This window comes from Meleagris gallopavo, chromosome 6, assembly GCF_000146605.3.
Source record: "Meleagris gallopavo isolate NT-WF06-2002-E0010 breed Aviagen turkey brand Nicholas breeding stock chromosome 6, Turkey_5.1, whole genome shotgun sequence".
Taxonomy (NCBI): domain Eukaryota; kingdom Metazoa; phylum Chordata; class Aves; order Galliformes; family Phasianidae; genus Meleagris; species Meleagris gallopavo.
This window is the reverse complement of record NC_015016.2, coordinates 11084667-11106359: the sequence shown is the minus strand read 5'-3', so window position 1 is coordinate 11106359 and position 21693 is coordinate 11084667. Positions and strand designations below refer to the sequence as shown.

Sequence of the window (21693 nt, the reverse complement as noted above, 5' to 3'; positions counted from 1 at the left end):
ACCAGTTCCCCATAATTAAGTATTTAAAATTTTGGAAAATTTTAAATACAGTAATGAACATGCTATGAAAATATACGTAGGGTATGACTTAAGATTTCTTTGCCATTTGTCTGATTTATCTGATTTTGTAGTCACCACGCTACAAGGGTTGGGTGTTGCTGAATGTTTCTGTCCTGCTTTCTTTGACTGTCGTTACAAGTCTGTGCAGTTTATGGCTCCGTAAATGTTGCTTGTCCTCTACCCACTTCATGGGCCAGTTTTCCAAAGTTTTGCTTAAGAATGTGCTTGGTTATTAAGTAGCATTAAGCATGGTGTGCACTGCCAATGATAAAAATGCTTTTTGATCACATGTGTACTGGTATCTCCCAGTAACTTGAATAGCCTCCGTTACTGTGTTTGAAGGTTTTTTATAATCTGTTTAAAATTCAGAATTACATCTGAAATACAATGTTGACATGAATTGAGCAAGAGAAGTAGCACGAAATCTTTCATAAGGGATGTTTGTATACACAGTGGATTTGATTAATCATAGAATAGCTTGGATTAGTTTTACATTTGTGCAACCTCACTTTCTAGAGTAGAAATAGTATGGATTTATACCATACTAAGAGTAGGACTGGGCTTCATATCTGAGCAGAATGGAATGAGGACTGCTGAAAGGGATGTTTTTAGTTCAGGGGGATGTGTCAGACCATATGTTGAGTGCTGAAGAATTGCCCCGGGGACAGCCAAAGAAACATGACATTGCTGAGGTTGTCTCCATCTGTGCATTTACAGGACATACTGCGCACAACTGAGACTGTGACTAGTTGCTTGTGGTTATGGCATTATCTCCTTACTTCTTAAATACGCACCTGTTCATATATGTAGATAAAGTGCAATGGCACGACTCTGATGGCATCTGGGGGTTCAACTGAAAGAGAAATAGAGGAGTGAAAAGCAAAATAAGCGTGATTATCAGAATATTTCTTGAAGATGAGGATTATCACATGCCTTCTAGCATCCTGTTAATGGATACCTACAGGTTAAGTTATTAATCACTGCAAGGAGTTATGAAGCTGTAATGACATGATTTTGTAGGACTCCTTCAATATAACTATGTAAATGAAATACAACAGCTGCTCCAAAAGTATTGCCTCCTTTTTCATTATGTTGGCTGATGACATCAGAGGTGGATGTTGGTGGTATGGCAGTAGAAGTGGAACCTTTCTGATGATATTCCGTTACATTTTGTTGCAATGTGACAGATGGCAGCAGAGGGGCATTGTAACAGAATGGTGACTGACATGGAAGTGCGTATGAAGCAGAGGGATGGCATTGAAATTATTTTTGCATGGAGGAATTACCTATTCACATTCACAGATGATTGCTGAAGGTTTATGGAGGCCGAGCAGTGAATATGAGCACAGTGAGGTGGATGGTGTGTTTTGGCTGTGGAGTGAGCAATGTGAAAGACAAGCCACATTGTGGGCAGCTACGCACAGCTATCACACTACAAAATGAAGAGCATCTCCGTCAGTTCATCTGTGCAAATCAACAGATTATGACCAGAAAACTGTATATCTAGCTGAATATCAGTTTCAGTGTTGGAAATAACAATGATGCTGGATTACCACAAAGTTTGTGCCAAGTGGTTCCCACAAATGCTCACTCAGAAACAGAAAGAACATCATTTGCAAGTTTGTCAGGACCTATTGAATCAGTATGAAGCTGGGGTTGGAGCTTGATGATCCTTGAGGCTCTCAACCCAAACTGTTCTATGATTCTTTGAGGCTAAAGGTGGCAGTTTCCAGGATTGTGTCTTTACTGGAGATGAGGTGTGGTGTCAGCACCCTGAGCTGAAGTCAAAACAGCAGTCCCCAGAGAAGCGACATGTAAATTCCCCATTGAAGGAAAAGTTCAAGATGTAGCCCTCAGTGGTCAAAGAAATGTGCGTCGTCTTTTGGGATAGAAAAGAGGTGGTCATTCTGGACTTCCAGACAAACCACCAACTCTGACCACTACACTGCAACACTGCCTAAGCTGAAGGCTCAAGCTTCCAGAGTCAGGCCAGACAAGGAGACATCCTTTCTCTTGCAACGCAATAATGCCTGGTCCCATACCAGTTTGAAGACAGTGGAGCACATTACCAATCTTGGCTGGACTGTCCTATAGCACCCAGTGTACAGTCTGGATTTTGTGCTTCCTAAATTCCATCCATTTGGGCCAATGAAAGATGGACTGCATGGACAACATTTTCCTAGTAATGATGAACATGTACATAGCAGCTGTGAAACAGTGGGTCACCTCCGTGGGTGCAGATTTTTATATGTGCAGCGTTCAGTCTCTTGTTCCTTGCTGGGAAAAATGCATAGCTAATGGTGGTGACTATGCTGAAAAATAGCGTTTTGTAGTGGAATATTTGCTCTATTAAATAATATTGTTGTGCTTCTTGTATCTGTTGTAGTTTCCATGGAAATAAATAGAAGTCATTACTTTTAGAGCAACCTATGTACTTCAGCAGTGATGATTTCCAAGCCATTTTGGAAAGCTGAATGAAGAAACACTGAGTAATCGAATTCTTTGTGTTTGCAAGTCACTTGTCACCTCTCTAAGCTTTCAGACACAGAATCCTGTATTTACAACCTGCAGACTAGTGCTGACCATGTCAGAGGCACTTCAAAGTGTACGTTAGTTTACTGAGAACAAATGTTGTTAACTTGAACTCCTGCAGAAATTCAATGCTCTTGAACAACTTTATTGCAGGACATTGAATAATACCTAATATTTAATATTAACATTTCAGAAGTGGAGGATTTAGTTTCTCATGAGATATTTCTGGTTTATTATATTTGGTGAGCAACTAGACAGCTTAGCAACAACAAGCTTCTATAGCCAGCTAATGAAAATCTAATAAAAGTTCAAATTCTTCATACTTTCAAGGTCACATAGGGAGTATTATTTGATACATGCCATTACTGAAACAAGTTCACCTCATCTTGCTTAAAAAACAACATGGAAGGAACCAGATGTGAACAAACATACAACATCTTGGCTTTCCAGAAAAAAGGGAAAACTTTTCCAGATCGTAACAGTGTCTTCAAATGTAGGGTTGAAGTTAGTTTTAATACAGGAGATTTTAAATGTACTATCATCTGGCCTTGAACGATAGGGAAAAGTAAACCATGTGTATTTTATGCTATCTTGTGTCTGGTGCAGTTTAAAGCCCTTTAAAAACTTTATATTTACATACTTGTTTTGGGATGGTGAGTTTGCTTTGCTTTAAATTTCTGCTTGTACAGTGTTTGTTCTAGTTTGTTATGATAATGAATTTGCTTGAGAGACTGGAAAATTGTTCTTGCAAAGTAACTGTAGCATGTTACTTGAGGGAGTTTCACTGAATGGAGCAAACAGTATTGAGTGTATTTCTTCATGCCAGTACTCTTTGTAGTCAGCAAAAATTGCTCAGGTCATTGTATTTCCTGTTGAGTGCGTTTTTATTACGCAGGTCTCACGGTGATCGTGTCAGTGGAAATGCACAGAAGAAGCTCCCTGTCTTCTACTGAGAATCTGTCTTTTCAGTTACTGTTTTCAGTGAATTTGGTAATGTGATTGCCCAATAAAATCATAGTTAATTTGGTCAATTAGTGAAGATATTTTTTATATGTGCTGATATGACAAAAAGCAAGATATGACTATATATATATGACTATAGATAGAAATTTTGGGTCGCTAATGTGGCCTAGCTGCATGACCTGTACCTTTCATGGATGTCATAGCAGCATATTTTGAGACTGATAGTTTGTGACTGTATCACAGAATTTCTTTTCAGGGTATTTTTCTTAGTAGACTGGTCAACATAAGAATAGTGTTTTAAATTTTTCTCTAACTTCAGCAGCAAATAGCTTAATTGACACTGACATGCTACTGTGCTACTACTGTCCTCTTCATACTTTTGTATGCTGAAGGTTTAAGTGGAAATTTAAGAAAGCACAATGAATACCTTTCTGATCTTAAATGTTCAGTATCTGTGTGTGTAGACATGCCTATGCTGCAGTGGTTTTTTCAGCATCAGGGAATGGCATTACTGTACATCTCTTCAGCACGTCTTGCCCTGAGGGCCTTGTTAGCAATGAAATTTGCAATGTGAATGTACAACAATAAAATCCTTAGCAGAATACCCGAGGACACTGTTTTCTTATATAACCTACACAAGAGTGACCTTCACTGTACCAGTATTTGTAGAAGTTTGGACTTCTTTCTTCTTTCTTTTTTTCCCTCCCCCCAACTTCCCCCCCCGCCCCTCCCCCAAATATTCTGGTTCCAGTAGACAAATAATGCTACACTCTGTTTTGCAGACTAGAAGCCCGAAACCATCGCAGAGCCCACAGCCCAATTTGGGAGACCAGACAGAGCATCTATCTGAAGCATCTGCTGATTCCTTAGAGGCCATGTCTGAGGGTGATTCCCCAGTTCCCTTCTCAAGGGGCAGCCGCACGCGGGCGAGCCTTCCTGTGGTGCGGTCGACAAACCAAACCAAGGAGAGATCACTGGGTAAGCCCTGCTTCACTCCCTCTGCTCTCTACTCTGAGCTCATACTTTCTATATTTAAAATAGGCTTATAAAATATAAAGGCTTTGGTAGAAGGTTACTTTTCAGAACTAAGCTCAGTGTGGGGTACTGGCTAACCTGGGGGAATGGTGAGATTATTTTTGTAGTATAACAGCCTACTGTGTGGATGTGAACTCTGTACAAGTCTGTGCCCACATTTTCTGACAGGAGATACTGGCTTTGTCTCTTCGTCATCTCTTCCAAGCTAGACCTAGTCCTAGGTCTATAACCTAGAAATATCGTTGCCTGGCAGTTTTAGTTCTCAGAGAAAAGATTTGCTATTTGATCAAGAGAATGTGAATAGATACACTGATGGAAATGCCCTTTTCTTCAGGGCAGTGCCCTTCCACCTGGGTAGTGACATGACTGACACAGAAACAGAGGCATACAGCTCCACTTGCTGCCTTTTTCTTTGTTATTTCCATATCGGAGGGCTGAACTGAAATGCATTTTGAGCTGGAGCTGCTGTGCTAACAGTGGGTGCTGTCTGGGAGACTTATCAGCTGATGGATGGAGCAAGTACTGCCTGTTTTTTTTGAGGAAAGACACCAGAGGGCAGTTAAGCTGTTGTGTGCGGGTTGCTGAGGAAGGTATGTTTCTGCTCAGAGGCAATAAACAGAAATGCTGTTTTCCTTTAAAATCTCCTCTTCCAAAAGAGAGTGACATAAAACGAAGGCTGGGCTGTAAATAATTTATAAGCTTGTAAGCTTATCACTGTACTTTACCTATTCCTCAACAAGCTAAGACAATTTCTGTCAAGTGTCATGGTATCTGAAAAACAAAATAAATTGGGAAAAAAAGTAGGACAGGGTGTTGCGTTGGAGGGCAGAGCAGCGGGGTGTTGTTAAGGGCTGGGCTCTGCTCAATGGTGCCCACTGGAGTACTGACACGTTTAATACTCTGACCTGCACACTACTTTGTGGTTTAGAGTTGTTTTTAAAAGCAAGATTGCAGTGCATGTCTTATAGATGAGCAGAGGATTCCATCTCTGTCTGTTAATCACTGTTATCTAGGGAGTCCTCAGTGTGGCTTGTTTTACCCCCAGGATTTCTGTGTTTGCCTCAGTGTGATGTGAGGTGGATCAGGACTTGGAAGGATTTTGTGCGATGTGGGGTCCAGCCTCTCCAGGAGGCTTTCAGCGGGCAATCAGCATCATCCATCAGCACTGGGATCTCCTGCATGTACATGTGCTCTCCCTAGGTCACGTGGGAAACCTCAATTCTGAGATTCTGCATGAGGTGCAAGCCAGGAATTGATAAACAGCTTTTCATTGACATCAAAAGGGATGGCCTTCTGTGCACTGGTACTTTGTGCAGTGTTTTCTCCCCAGAAGCTGACCCAGAAAAAGAGTTTTTATTGTCAGTATGCAAAACTTCTTAAAATGACAGTACACTCACATGCTGATCACTACAAATAAGCCTGGTGATAGGAACATAAGGAAGGCCGTACTGGATTAGACCATGAGTCCTCCTGGCCCCACATTTTGTCTGCAGCACAGCAGGGACCTTCAGCAGCTAACCAAGGCAAGAGTAAGAGTGTAGGTGTGCTCTCCCACCCTCAAGCTATCTTCAGTTTAGAGATTTCCTGATTATGGTTCCTGTCTGTGTAATAACCCTCTAGAGATGTCTCCTCCAGGTACTTGTTCAGTCTCCCTTTGAACTCATGTAAATTTTTTGCATCCACAACACCATAGCTGTGACTTTGGCAGCATGTTTTGTTGGTTTACTACCCAACCATTGCTTTTCTTTTGCTTTGTTTTGTATTTGCTTATCTTGTCTTTCTTTGTCCTTTTGCTGGAAGTGACAGCAAATATTAGATCCCTGTCTGTTCTCTCAGGCAATCTCTCAATTTACAGGCCTCTCTCATGTCCCTCAGGACATTTATTGTCCAGGCTGGGAAGTGCTTCTATAATCACATATTCCGTACCCAGAAACCACCCCATACACTTGATCGTCATTACTACCATTCTTTGAATTTATTCTGGTTGGAGAGTATCTTTTTGCTGAGATGTAAGGACCAGAGCTGCAGGAGCTTGCTATTATGTAATCCATTCTTAAATACCATTTTTTAACATCTGTTGCATATACTGAATTGTGTTGCCTCCTGATGGAAGACTGTCACGTGAAGGTGTACCATTTTATTTAACAGGAGTGACTTCAGACCATGCAAGGCATCCCATCTCAACCCATCATTCCTACACTAAGCCAGTCCATGCTCTGGTTTATCCCAGCACGTGCAGGCAACATGCAGACAGAAAAAGAATGTATACGAGGGAATGTGATAGGAAACATTTGACTGAGGGGGTTTTTAGATTTGAAACTGGAACAAAATAAGACATCTCCCCCTTGTGTTGGAGGAAGGGTCACAGCTATATGTGTGGCTTACGGGATCGTCGCACAGCCAAATAGGAGACAATACATTGTCACCAACCACAGTATGTTATTTCAAAGTTGCTCCAGGGGCTTATTAATAGCAAGCAATTTGTTTGAAAAGATAATCTAAAAATGATTTTAAAATAGTTCAATTTTAAATTGTTATTCTTCAGTTAATTTCTTCTACAGTAACATCTTTTTCAGTCTTTTCTGCCAGTGTACGCTAATGCTGCTGTGAACAATGTTCTGAAGTATTCCTGTTGGGTCAAGGGCAGTGTTTGTTTTAAAAAAAACAGGAAACTGTTTATAATCTTAATTTTAATAACACTCTGAAAATAATTCTCTTCATCTGATTATAAACAACTATGTATAATCACCTCCCTTTCCAACTCTGTTAATTTTTAAATTTAATCTAATTTAATTATAAATTGTTTGATCATCAGCCAACGTATTTTATTGTGGAAAATGATCAGGTTAAGTGAATTTTTATTTATTTTGCATGTAATATCTCAGTGCTATTATTTTTAAAAATAGATGTTCTCTCTGGAATTCTAATTCTTCTACAGCTTCCTATCTTACTAACTGCATTTGAAATGGTTTGTTTTTCAACTGTGGTCTGACTTAACATGGAGCCGAAAAGGAATAGCGGCAATGCGTTTTGGCTGCCCTAGCATCGTGGTTGTGTCAGTCAGGACTGATCAAACAGGACATGGTGCTCTGACATGTGAGGCTGTCTCATGCTATGAGGAGCTGACCCAGAAATCTGTATTCTAGTTCTTGGTCCATGTAAAATTTCAGCCACAGCTTTTGAAAGGAAGGTCTTTCTTGGCTGAGAGATCCTTCAGAAATTGGCACTTCTCTCATCAGTCTGCAGCCTGGAGACAAAGCGTAGTATTAGAATAAATTAATTCACTGCGCAAGAGAAAATTACATGTATTTTCAAATGTCTGTTTGAAAGCTGGGATTTCTTCCAGCATGATAACTGTGGGAAAAAAATTATCTAGCAAAACTGTCAGAGGGAGAATCAGCTGAAACCTGGAGAGCACTCAAAAGCTTTCAACAGACCTCACTTGCAGTTCCCTTAAAGGAAGCAGAGCCCAACGAGCGCCCAGCAAGGCCACTGCAGCAGCAAGTGGGTACAATGAGGGCTGGCAAATATTTCCGCTTATAGTATTTCTCATGTAACACATTTTTGCAGAGGATCGCCTGGTGCTTTGTAGGGGTGGGTGCTGGCATCCTCTGTGGTAACAGAAAGATTGACATGATCATTGCAGCCCCGAAGGGCAGGGTATGATTGCCAACCTCCAGCAAGGGAGGGAGAATATAGTAGTAACACCGATTTCCATAAAAGCATAGACATGTTTGTTTGAGAACTAAGGGAAGGAGAAGGATGGATCTCAGTGACTTGTGGGCAGTTGGTTGTCTGGCTGCTGCAGGCAAAATGGCTGACAAGCACAGTGTGAGTGGGCTCCTCACTCCAACTCTGTGCCTAAAATCGGGTGACACAAAAAGGCCTCTACAGAAATGTCTGATCTTGCCAACATTTGCATTTTCTTTGCCTTTGGAGGGATTATGGCAGCGGTGAAATTACATAAATGATTAAGGATTGGCATGAGGAAGATCTTAAACAGTCATGGAATATTTTGAATATTTTTTGTTAGCCCCCTCAGCCCATAGTATAAGCAGGCACAAATTATAGAGTTTTGCTTCTGCTTTCTATGGAAATGCTGATTATAATGCTAACACCTGGATCTTTAGCAGCAGTTCTTGCAGAAATTCTTAAAGCCTATTCAAAAGAGTTTCAGGGCCATAGTTTATATGAATCATAAAATGGCTTTAGTTTGAAGGTGCCTCAGAGGTAATCTAGTTTCACCCCCTGCTGTGGATGTGGTTGCCAGCCTCTAGATCAGGTTGTCCAGGGCTACATTCAGCCTGGCCTTGAACACCTCCAAGGATGGAGCATCCATAGCTTCTCTGGCCAGACTGTTTCAGCACATTGCCACTCCCTCAATCAAAAACTTTCCCCTGACACCTCGTCTAAATCTTCCCTCCTTTTGTTTAAAACCATTCTTCCTTGTCCTGTTACTGTCTGCCCATGTAAATAGTTGATTTCCCTCCTGTTTATAATCTCCCTTTAAATATCAGAAGGCCCTCCTCTGGACCCTCTCCAAAAGCTCCACATCTTTCCTGCGCTGGGGTCCCCAACCTAGATGCAGTATTCAGGATGGGGCCTCATGAGCACAGAGTAGAGGGGGACAGTTACCACCCTCACCCTGCTGGCCACCCCTCTTTTGATGCAGTCCAGGATCCTGTTGGCTTTCTGGGCTGTACGTGCACACTCAGTTACCATTTTACTTTTGCAGAAAGAGAAGCAGCTTGGTTGCTGCCACCCAATGGTGGAAATAACTGTGTATATGGAATGTACTTTGTGTATGGAATGCATTGTAAAACTTACTTACGCAGAAAAAGATAAATAGTAAAGAAGCAGACTTATATTGGTGGTAATTAATTGTTATTTACCATTTATGAGCTAGAAATTAAAGCAGGCATGTTAAATCAGGCAGAAAATCTGTGAGCCGGCATAGATTTTATAAGTGAAGTCTGTATTTATTAGCAATGGAACTGCCGCATTGGATTCCTTAGAGCAGGACTGAAGCCTAATGAAGTCAGCAGGAGCTTAGCTTAGTTCATGGGAGAAAAGCTCCCTGGGAACTGCATTTCAAGTTAAGACTGAGGAGAGCTTTAATGTATTCAGTCATCTTAAAGAATTTTTCCCTATCTTGTCTTTTTACAGCGTATGCAAAGCAGCCAACATGCAAAAAGGTCATGTAAATATTTGCTGTCATGGTCAGATACATTAAAGTAAGCTGGCAAGTCTTTAAGAAAAACAGCCTGAAACAACTAGTTCCAGTTACGGAATTGAAACACAGATCTTAGGAAATTAAAATATTGCAAGGTAGCAGCACTTACCTCAGTGTGCCATCCAACTTTTTTTAGACTTCAGTTTCTTTCACATTTCTTCAAATTATAGCTGAAGTTTTTGGACTTGGAAAGAAAATAAAAACCACCTTTTACGTGAAATACTTTTCAGCAAGAAACCGAAGGGAGGTAAACAATCATACTGACATAGAGTAGTGCTGAAGGTCTTTTTTTCTGTTTCGTTTATTGTCCTACGTGATTTGTGAAAGACAGCTATATGGAAGAGTGAAATGTGGACCTCCCCAGGCATGCTCTTGTGCACTCACATTTATTCTTTACTTACCACAGCTTTCCTGTGATATAAGAAGATCTTGTGTGTACCTTAAAAAAAAAAATATTTCCAAGAAGCAAGAACTTCTTTGGTACATACTGCCTCAACAGAAGCACGTTCTGTCTGACACTAAAAAGCTGACTGTCAGTGTATTTTAGATGCTGTGTCACTCTGGAGCTGAATTTGACCCCACTGCAATGGGGTGTATCAGTGTGATTCCAGTGGACTAACTGCAGTGATATTGGAGTAGAAGATATGTAGTGTGCGAAGTAAAGCCGTTATATGTGCTAGCTTGTATCTGTTATTACTATGTCTGTTAAATGTTTTCAGAATGAAATTTTTATTATTTATTTGCACTGCAGTAATTCTAAAGGACTTGCAACTAAAAATGTGACTTGTGTTGGGTAATATGGGCATTTTCTCACTATGCATATAGATCTTTGCAACATAAATAAACCCAAATGAAAAGTGGTGAAGATAAAGGGGGAGGCAAAGTAATTAGGATCCAAATTGAGAAAATATATAAAGCTATTTAAAGATGGCAATGTGTTCCCTGTTTTCTGCAAATCATACCTGCAAGAAGGTGCAAGTTCCTCATCCTGCTCTATCTCTTCTTACTCAGAATCACAGCAGCAATTTGTCCTATCAGCATATGGTGTCTTCTGGAAGAGGGCTTTGGCAGCTAGAGTAGCTTTTACAGGCCAGACTACCCTGCAAGGAAGGGTAGGCATCAAAACTGGTATAGGAGCTATTGCTTGGACAAATTTAATCAAAGTTTCACTTTAAGTAAAATTTATAAATCTAACTCTAATCCATTTGCACAAGGGCATGCTTAAAGGCAAAGAAACAAGCAAAAAAAAGGCAGTGCAGTTCCATGTGTTGTGAGAAGTTCAAGAATTTGGCCAAGCAAAGAAGCGTAGTGCCTCACCCTCAGCACAGTGCACTTAGGAATCATTGCCAGTGGTGACAGCAAGTCTCTGAATGAGAACAGCTCTAGGATTTAGTCATTGCTCCCACTACTTTTTATATTTTTAGGTAGTGATTCTAATGAGTAGTTGCTATATAGAGCTGGGCCTGCGTTCAGGTTTCTGTTCTGAAAGGGAAATACTGTCATCTCTTTAATGTGATGTACGGCTGTCTCTTGATCTGTTTTTCTCATTTGCATTTTTTGCTATAAATTAGCCTGAGTTAAACAGACTAAGAGGATTAGCGTTGCACCAGAGTATGATCGATAGCCTGCTGATTAGGGTACTCTCTTGGGATAGTAAAGTCAGTGACCTGAACAACTTTCAAACTGGAAGTCTGTTTGGATTTTTAACTGCTGAAATGTTTCATAAAAGAACTTTTGGTACCATTGCTTCTGCCCAGTTACTTTCTGTGATGAATATACTGGTAGTGGGATGAGGGAGAGCAATGGATATTGTTTAACAATGGATATTGTTTAAAATCTTAGAAAAGATTTTAAAGGCTTTCACACACCCATTACTGCATCATTATAGCCATACTGGGGAGAAAGAGGTAGCCTTCAGGATGGATAGGGCTTAATATTTCCATGTCCAGCTGGTGGCTGGTTTTGAATGGTCTTCTTGAGGAGTGGGCTCTGGGGACAGTAATTTGTAACAGCAAACTGGCTGTTGAGATGTAGTGAACCAGGATCAGGGTCTGAGTTAACACTAACCGTGGGAGACCTTTCAGTGTGTTGGGGAGTCAGCCTGCCACTCACTGGAACCCCAATGAACCAGAGAACTGAGCTAGCAGGAACCTTATGATGCTCAGCAAAGGGGAATGCAAATGCAACAAAGCACAGGGAGGGAACAGGTTGCTTTGGCAGCAGCTTTGCAGAGAGGACTTTGGGTCTGGCAATGAAATGGCTATAGATCAGCAGTGAAAACTACGTAAATAGCTATATGAACAGAAACTTAGACAGCAGGAGTGATTATTCCCTTCTTATTGATATTTGTGAGATTGTACATTGAGTATTACCTCCAGTTTTTGGCTCCATCATTATGAAAAAGATAATGGCAAACTGAAATGACCCCAGTAAACTGACCTCTTGGCAGTCTTCTCCTTAATTGTGCTAAGTTTGCTAGTCCAAGATCCTATTTAAATGTAGGCCTTAATGACAGAAGTCAAATTGCTTGTTAGAACTATAGATGTGGACTTCTGGTTCTCACATCACACCAGGCATGCTCTTGCATGCTGGTTGCTCAGCCCCTAAACTTGCTACTGACAGCAGAGAACTCTTTGGAAATGAAGTACTGAAGACAATTCCTATGGTTAACATGGAGGATTTGTTAAATGTGGTGGAACTACCAATCAGGTAAGGCCTGTGAATATGGAGGAATTAGATGGTCAGATTCTGCCCTTGAGCACATAACTTCTACGTGGTTTAGTACTAAAAAGCAGGCTTTATAAGCAGCAGTTACCACTCAAATAACATGTTCTTGATATAGGTGGAAGGAAATGCAAGCAGATACCATCTGGCGCTCTCTTTTTTTTTCTAGGGAAAGAGCAACTCTGCCCATGGCAGGGAGGTTAAATCTACATGATCTTTGAGGTCCTTTTCAACCCAGGCCAATCTATGATTGTATGATTACAGGAAGCTTAATGTTTTCTTGTCTTTTTTTTTTTTAATTGCCTCTTTAAAAGTTAAAAGGAAAAACATCATTGCATAGAACTCTTGCTTATGGTGTCCATAAATGCTTAACGTGTCTGTGTAGCCTTTGGCAGACACATCCTCTGAAGCTGTACTAGCTTGCTACCTCTGGCTGGGAGCCGTCTGGCCAGGGCTCACGGCTTCTGCAGAGGCCAGGAGCTCAGCTTCTGGTCAACAAAAGCAGCACAGCTGCTACACCCTGATAGGAAAGTCCTGTGCCTGTTTGTGCGTATTGCTCTGGTTTTGCTACACTAAACTGTTCAGTGAGTGTGAACTGGAGTCTGTCAGTATTGCATGGCAAAGCTTGTGGTCCCTCTTAAAAATAGCTCTGGGACACATGGACTTCCTAGTTCATCTCATTGAGTTGTTCAGTCATCAGTTTCTTCGGTATTCATCAGTATTCGGTCATTAAATATCATGGACTTTCCGTGTTCCTCCAAGTTTACTGGCATCTTTTTATAAGTTAGGAGTATAAAAAAGTCATTTTGCTGGTCAGTGGAGCTATTCTGGCAAGTGAAGAGGTTTAGATGCAATTATTATCCAAAAGTCATCTGTAAGATCAGTGTTTTCCGCCTGGTAAAATGGGTTAAATCAAAATGTTTCCCCAAACCAAAATAACTGTCTACACTTGACAGGCTGCTGACATAGGTATATGATAGTCTCTTTTGCCAATAGGTAATTTCACGTATTTTTGCTGCAATCAGACAGAACAAATACAAGTTTTCCCTTGATATTGTCAGTTGTCTTTTGGAATTTTTTAGCATTTTATTCTTTGCTAGCGAAATGTGCTAATTTGTAGTAAAGTGCTTATATTTGAGTGACGCTTAAAAATCTTCATCTCTCACATCACTTAGATTGGAATTATCTGTAACTGTTAAATTTTCCATGGTTTTTTTTTTTTTTCACTAGGTAGTACGTATATTGCAGAATTACAGCAAGTTACAGTAGATAGCAACCAAGGATGAAACCTGCAGTAAGAAGTACTACTGGACTAAATTCAATGATTCTTGTTTTTATTAAAATTGATACAAATAAATTAATACCTTGAGCAAAACTCTAGGGGCTACTTGGGAATAAAATTATATCAAATAAGTTATTTCTTTTATTTCAGGAAAAGATGTAGTTTTTGATTTTCTTAATACTTGAAGACAGCTAAGAATATTTATAGACACATTATGAACATGGAAGATAGATTTTCAGCAGGGAGTAACTAATGGAAACTAATATGAGAGCTTCAGGCTAGAAATACCACAAGGGTCATGGCAATGACCTCAAACTAGTAGAAAATGTATGTGGTGAAATAAGAGAGACAAGTCTTGTGGGTGTGGAAAGAAAGAACTGCTATTGAGGAGATTCTTCCACAGGGCTTAGACATGTTACTGGAGTAAATTTATACCTGCATAACTTTTGCAGAATTTGTCAATAAGGACACCAACTTCGTGTTATCTTTTTTATCTGATAGTGAGGGAAGAACAATATAGCCTGTGCTGCTCTTGGTTTTATATTTTATAATTGTGTCAAAGATAAACCAAAGGAAAACTGGAATGATCTCGGCGCTGTAGTTTAAAAAATTGTTAACCTGATTTTGAGGAAATGCTTAACAGTCTTTATTGTGATCTTCTCTGGATAGCCCTGAAATGTCCCAGCAGAAATAGTAATCATCAAGATTTTTGAAGTTATCCTTAGAGTTTAAAATTGATTACAGGTCTGAACAGAAACAAACATGGGGTCATTTTCTCACTTCTGCTTTTGGCATTGATGCTGACTTCAGTGTGAGAGAAAGTGCAGATGGAGTCAGTGACTCAATGGCTGTATGGTGGAAGATCAAGTTAAACCGGCATCTAAAGACAAAGGCTGTCCACTGTCTCAGAAAGATATGGTTAAATGGTGGTTAGATAAAGAGTAAAACTAATCTAATGAAAACTGTACCAAACCTTAACACTATGCTATTTAGTTTACTTTTGAAAACATAACTCAGCTTGATTTCCGGCAATTCTTACTGTATTTCCTCACCACGTACTCTATAATTTTTCTCCTTAAGATAAAGCCTTCTTTGCTAATTTATCTAATTAGCTGGTCACTCAACAAGTCCTGGAGGTCTTCCATACGTATTTCTAGCATTTTATTAATACCTAGCTTTACACCTTTGATTTAAAGACATTCCAGAGCTACCAGCGCATCCAGCTTTTGATTGCTTTATTCCAACCAGCTTTACTAATTACTTGAAACTTTCAGATTGGGTGCAAAATTTCCAGAGGTTAAATAGAGTGGCTGCGCCAAAAGACAATCAACAGTGCCTAATTCATGCCACTGATTTCTGTATCTGTGGGAAAGTTTAAATGCATTAGCACACAACACGAAGCATGAGCCAAATACATTAATAAGTCTCTTCAGGTGGGAGCCCATGGAATAAGATGTTACTAGATGTCAGATTTTCAGTACAGAAATTTGCAAGATGTCTTACGTGGATGATGAGTTTCTTGTGGCTTCCCAGGAAAGAAACCAATTGACACCAGTGCAAGCTTTGACTGTATTTTCTTTCACAGCACTGAGAAGTTACTTAACTGCTTTGCCTTGGGTTTCTTTACTTGATTGTGAGCATAGCAGTATTTTACTGTTTAAAGTTTATTGTGTGAGAGAATTTATTTGTAAAGGTCCTAGAAGATGACTTAATCATATTTGTTAACTTATTCTTGATCTGTCAGGTATTTAACGTTTCTTTACTGCTGAATGCTCCACGGTTTTCTCTCTAAAATAATCAGTTTGTAGGCATTCCTGCTCTGTAAATTAAAGCTCTTCTGAACATCCTCAAACTAGCTTTCAGCTGCCCAGTACTGAGGTCATTGCTAGCAATAAAACCATGATAGCATGATGTTTAGTCTGGATTAGGACAGCACTGTGGATTAGATGATGGTGCTGAGAGATGTGAGCTGGGTAATGTTGTGCTGCTTATGTAGCATTAGTTTTTGCCGTAAGGAATAAGCCTTTACCACTTGTAACTAAGGAGTTAGGAGCTTGCTGGTATGAGTATGGTACATACTTCATACTTCTTTCCAGTACCTTTGCTGACTTGTGCCCGAATAGAACCTGTACCAGAGTTATATTCTCTTTTTCTCTTTAATTCTCCAAGGAAGTAATATTTTAGCTGAAAGTAAAACATACCTCAAAGCTCCAGCAGCTTCTATGAGGTTGGCCATGGGGATATTGCCAGAGTTCAAAGTTTCAGCCCAGCAATGTGTGTGAGAAAACTAATATCAATTACTTAAAATAATGCATTTTGGAGTCTCTTTATCCCATCATGCTGAAACTAGGTTTGTATGACTAAGCAGTTAGTTTTGTCAAATAGGAGATGCAGTAAAGCATCACTTTGTCATGAAACGTATTGGATACCTCAAGAGGGAAGGCAGTAGGTTATTTAAAGGACTTCTGATTTAAGAGAGAGTAAGGAAAGGAGAATTTATTATGCCTTTGACAGTGCATTTTACACCTACAGTAATACTATGGTCAAAACATTTCTCTGAATTGTATGTTAAAGCTCTCTATTCAAAGTCAGGATCTTTTTGGATAGTATGCACGTTTGTTTTGAAAATTGAAAACAACTGTAATATTGTTTTGAATCAATATTTTGAGGGAATATTTGAGGACAGACAGAGTCACGACTTCTGGAATAAGTCATGCTTGTGAATGAGAAAGATTTTCAACTCTACCATTTCTGCTGTGTAATGTTTTCAGTAGCTCAATATTCAGAAGGCATTTATTGGCATTTTCTGCATTCTGTACAAATGCTCAAACTAGGCAGAAAACAGAGTCACACACACTTGCAAAGCTATATGTGAAGTCTGTGTTTTTATTCAAAATACACTTTTTTACTGTTTAATCCAAGAAAGCTTCCAGTAACAAAACATTGAACATGCCTTGTGTTCTGCCTAAGTCAAATCTATAAACACAAATGAATAGGCTTATGTTCTTGGAGCAATTAATTAAATACAGTCATTGACAACATGTGGTATTAAAATACAGTTAGTTCAAAATTCTATAAAATGTTTCATAGTAGTGAATATTTGAATGAGCACTAAAAAGCCATTTTTACCTTAGAAGAACATAGAGATATGAATGATGCCTCAAATTAAAAATAAATAAATTGTTTAATAGCTCATGATATATCGGCATCCAAAATAAAAATTTCAGGAAAATCTTCCGTGACCTTTTCAGTCTGAAACAGTTTTTTCAGCTGAAGGAAAATGGAAGTTTATATTTGAATTCCCGGAGGATCTGATTGCAATTTTGATAAAGGAAAAAGAGCTACTCTTGATAATCATAGGGAAATGATTAAAACAATCTGTTTTATAGAGGGGCCTAATATTAAATTATTGAGTAATATTGAGTAGTTTGTTAAGAATTCTTTAAAAATTAATCTTTCTTTCCTAGCTGTGAGCACAATTACTTACCAACTGATTGTAGATAATGGGTATGTGTTCATTACTGTACAGCGATTTTGGACAGTGTAGTGAAAAAAATACTAAAGACTAAGAAGAAGGGAAGCATATCTTAGATTAAAATATCTTCTGTTCTTCTCACTGTATGCCTTTACATTCTAGGACTCTAGTTTTTCCTATTGCTTTTGATCAGTGTTTGGAGCTCAGGACTGCCAATCCCATTCTTGATGACTTTCAACTGAGAATGCGTAACCACCCAAGCTTAGTGATTTGAAGATAACTGATGGTAACAGCATTGAGGATCTTGAGTTCCCAACCCTCCTGTTTGTGTTCACCATGTCGACAGCATATGGTGCACCTATGCTGCAATTATCATGGTGAATTCAGTTTATGTAAAGTACCACACCTAGTGTTAGTCTACCTGCAGTTGTTGGTGTACGCAAAAGCGTGGCAGCGCAGAGCTCCACTCAGGCTCCAGAGTCTACCTGAAAATGTAATAAGGATGTGGCAGTAGTTAAGTTTGAATGCTCTGCATCTGCCATTACATGCTGGCAGCATCCAGACTAGGTGGTGTAAAACTGCCTTGCTTGTACCTACATGAATGACAGTGAATTCACTGTCGATGTTTCTGTAATAACTATGTAGGCTGCTCCAAAAGTAATGCCTCCTATTTATTTCCATGGAAACTACAGAAGATACAAGAAGCACAATAACAGGATTTGATATAGCAAATTCTCAGCTGTAAAACACAATACTTCAATATGGTCACCATCATTAGCTATGCATTTTTTACTAGTGATGAACAAGAGTCTGCATGCTTTGCTCGTAAAAATCCGCACCAGCGGATTTGACCCACTGTCATCACTGCTGAAGTGCACTGTGCTCACATCCACTGTTTGGTCTCCATATGTGTTCAGCAAGTGTCTGTGAATGCCAGTAGGTGCAATTTTTTCCACATGGAGGAATTCAGTTCCACACCTTTGCTTCACACGCACTTCCATGTCAAATGCCATTCTGTCAGACTGCCCTTGTGCTGCCATCTGTCACGCGGTAACAGAATGTAACGGGATATTGGTGGGAAGTTTCACCTCTACTGCCATACCACCACCATCTGCCTCTGGTGTCGTGGGCCAGTAGGAGACGTTACTTTTAAAGCAGTCCTTGTAGCTATGTACTTTCTGTCTTTGCTGATTAAGAATGTCCACATTTTGCAGTTCAGCATCTAAGATCACTTTTGTTTCTCCCTGAGTGCTAAGGATGCCTATTAACACAGCTACAAAACTGAAAGGATCTGAAATTGTTTGTGTGTGACCTTAGTTTTACTCCTGCTGGGAGTTTCACCTAGGTCTTTATACTATATAATGCCAGCAAATTGAATTATGAATGTAAAATTACTAGTGCTAAAATGGAAGTCTATTTTCTGGAGGGGATTTGTTGGGTAAGCACGAGGCTAAGACACGAAACTTTTGTTTAAGGGAAACTGGGTGGTATAAAATGGTGAAGGTCTTCCTCAACTGCTTTAAAAATAAAAGTACCTTTTGATTTACGAACACCTTCCATTGTAGAGCAGACATACTGCATTTGGAATCTTTCAGTAGACTTCTTCGAGTAAACTTCTGATTTCTCTAAGTGAAGAACAGTAAAAATAGGCTTCTCAGCAAAGTGTGGTACTCTACTCCTATCCTGTGTTGAAAAAACATTCTATTTGCTTTATGTGCAAGGATTGTGAGTTGATTTTTCTGTCCTCTATATGGGCTTGACCTGTGCTCTACATAGACTTGGAAGACCAGATTATTTATATGCACTTATGAATAGTAATTTCCTATTTTATTTTGCTTGTAGGTGTTTTATATCTTCAATATGGAGATGAAACAAAGCAGCTGAGGATGCCAAATGAAATCACAAGCACAGACACAATTCGTGCCCTTTTTGTAAGTGCCTTCCCCCAGCAGCTGACAATGAAAATGCTAGAATCGCCTAGTGTGGCCATTTACATCAAGGATGAGAGCAGAAACATATACTATGAACTGTGTGATGTGAGGTAAGTATACGAGGAATTACAGCTGTTGGGTTTTGGATTTCTTTTGTTGTTGATGTTTTGTTTTGTTTTATGCAGTGCACTTAAAGATTAAAAAGGTGTGGAGCTGATACGTATCTAACAGATAGAGGCTTGACACTTAAAAGCCTGTTCAGTGATATCTGAGTACTATGGGAAGCTTGATCTGGCATTGCCTTGAGCTGTAGGAGCAACATCTGTTGCACAAGCCATTGATGTATGGTGTATCTCATTCAAATATACATACAATTCATGCAGGTTCTCATATTTAATATTTTATTGCATTTTAGCTGAGACATAAATATTTAACATACTGAACACAAAAACCCACAGAAAATACAGCTTTTTTCTAGCAGAGCAAAATCTCCAGGTGAGCTTGAAGTTTCAAAAATGAATGTTACTGATGTCCTCACAACATTTTTATTTATTCTCTTACACTGCCAAGGATTTGTAGCATTTGTGACTACTGCTGCAGCAGCCTTGCCACCTTCCTTTTGATGTCAGGATGCAGCAACTGATGCAGTCTCTTTCCTTCTCTACTTCTGAGTTCAGTCTCTGGCTAACATCTGGATGATTCTTTCTGTCATCTGTTAGTCCTGATGTCTGTGTTCTTCAAGCAAAAGGATCAGATTCTTAGGGGACATACCAAGTCTCAAATGATGCCATAACAAAACTCTTAAGACATACTACAGGCATGTTGCACTAAGAACTGTTCAGGGAGATACAGTGTGCTTTTGTGTCCTTCTCACTAGAGGCTATGAGTTAAAATGAATGGACAGAAGAGCTTAAAGGGATGAAGAAGAAAGTAGAAAAGATGTTTCCTTTCTGCCAGTCAACTCTGGTGCAGGAAAATGATGTGAAAGTAAGGGAAGTGCATTGCCCACTAGTGCCTCGTTTCTTCTGGAGATTACTTGACCTCAGTACAAGTTGGGGTTTTTCTAGCATTGCCACTTCAAATTCCCCCATTAACTCTTCTTTCTAGTCTTTGAACAGCATTGCACCTCACTTTTTCTCCTCTGTCTCGCTTTCCACAGTCTCTCTATCCAGTATCTTGTCATCAACCATCTTCATGGATTTCAGTTTCTAGTTTGTTTGTTTTTTTTAATCTTTCTTGCTTAGCACTCTTTCACACCATAGTTTGGCCACTGTTACTCCAGTTTTAAGCCTCATCTGATTTTTGCATCCTCATTCATTATGTTCTCAAGTTTCTTATACTTCAAGTAGTCTATTCACTATATCTGATCAAGTGATTAAATCAAGATAGGTGTTACAATGTTTCTGTTGCTGAGTGCCTTATTGCCAGCTGTAGTCTGGCCCATCAACTCTTTCACTTTATCACTCCATCTTCCCTTGAGTTTCAGACTAACAATTTATGACTTCACCCCCTCCCTGCCCCAGTATTGCCATTGTTCATTATCTTAATACCACTCTCCACTCCACCTTTCTTCTGATTGCAGGCATCACTCTGCCAGAATCAAGCATAGCTCACTCTCTGCTTCCTCTGTTCCTATGCATGTATTGTAGATCGTTTCTAGAGGAAATGCCGTATTCCAGCTGCTGACTTCCTCTATAGCCAAATGCCCTCCTTCAGCTGCCACCCTCAGTAAGGAAACTTCAATAAATCTAGTTTACTGGAGTCCAAAGTATGCAGTACTGGTAGCATTTTTAACACCTTTTAATGATATCCACGTTTTCTCCTTTTCTGTTCCTTACTCTTTCACATGACCTTTACACAGCGTCTCCCCACAGAGAACAGATAAAAAGTATAATTTTCCTCTTCTTTGCTTGCCATCTCTTCCTTCAATTATCTTCCTTCTTCCTTGCTTTGTACACAAGCATTTCAATTGACTTTAAGCTCTCCATTTGACTCATCTTCCTCTGTGCCTCACATCTTTTGCCTTGTCTTCTTATTAATGTCTTGCTATATTATAGTGCCTTCTCTTTACATTGCAAACATGTTTCTGTGCCTCTCAACAAAACTTTCTCTGCACACAAAGTAAATTTCCACTGTTCACGCCATCACCTTTCTCTCCTGCACTAAGCAATCACTATAACTGCTGGTGGAGTTTTACTTGTTCCAGTTCAATCAATCTTAGACCCATTTCCACCTTTCTTGAGGCTTTATTCTTTTAATTTCTACCTGTTCTTTGTTCCCAACTGTTCCATTATGATTGTTCAGGTCACCAACTGGCTAGCTTTTGTGAACATTACGCCCTTATTCTCTCAGATATCTGATGTATACTGTCATTGCTTTCTTCTTGGAACTTCGATCACCTTTTATTTCAAGGAGTTGTTTTCCCCAATTCCTTACTGTTTCTCTCCTGTCTTTCAGT

At 39.5% G+C, this 21693-nt stretch overlaps 1 protein-coding gene across 11 annotated transcripts in view; it reads left to right on the top strand.

Annotated features, from left to right (window-relative positions):
* The window catches only part of KIAA1217 (KIAA1217 ortholog), a 107617-nt gene that overhangs the window by 5358 nt on the left and 80566 nt on the right, over positions 1–21693 (top strand). For all 11 annotated transcript variants that reach the window (XR_793853.3, XM_031553863.1, XM_031553864.1 and 8 more), the window contains exons 2-3: positions 4338–4533; positions 19147–19345. Coding sequence is in view for 10 of the 11 variants with exons in the window: in XM_031553863.1 (XP_031409723.1) it covers positions 4338–4533; positions 19147–19345 (395 nt within the window). In the remaining variant the exon portion in view is untranslated. The remainder of the gene's footprint in view (positions 1–4337; positions 4534–19146; positions 19346–21693) is intronic.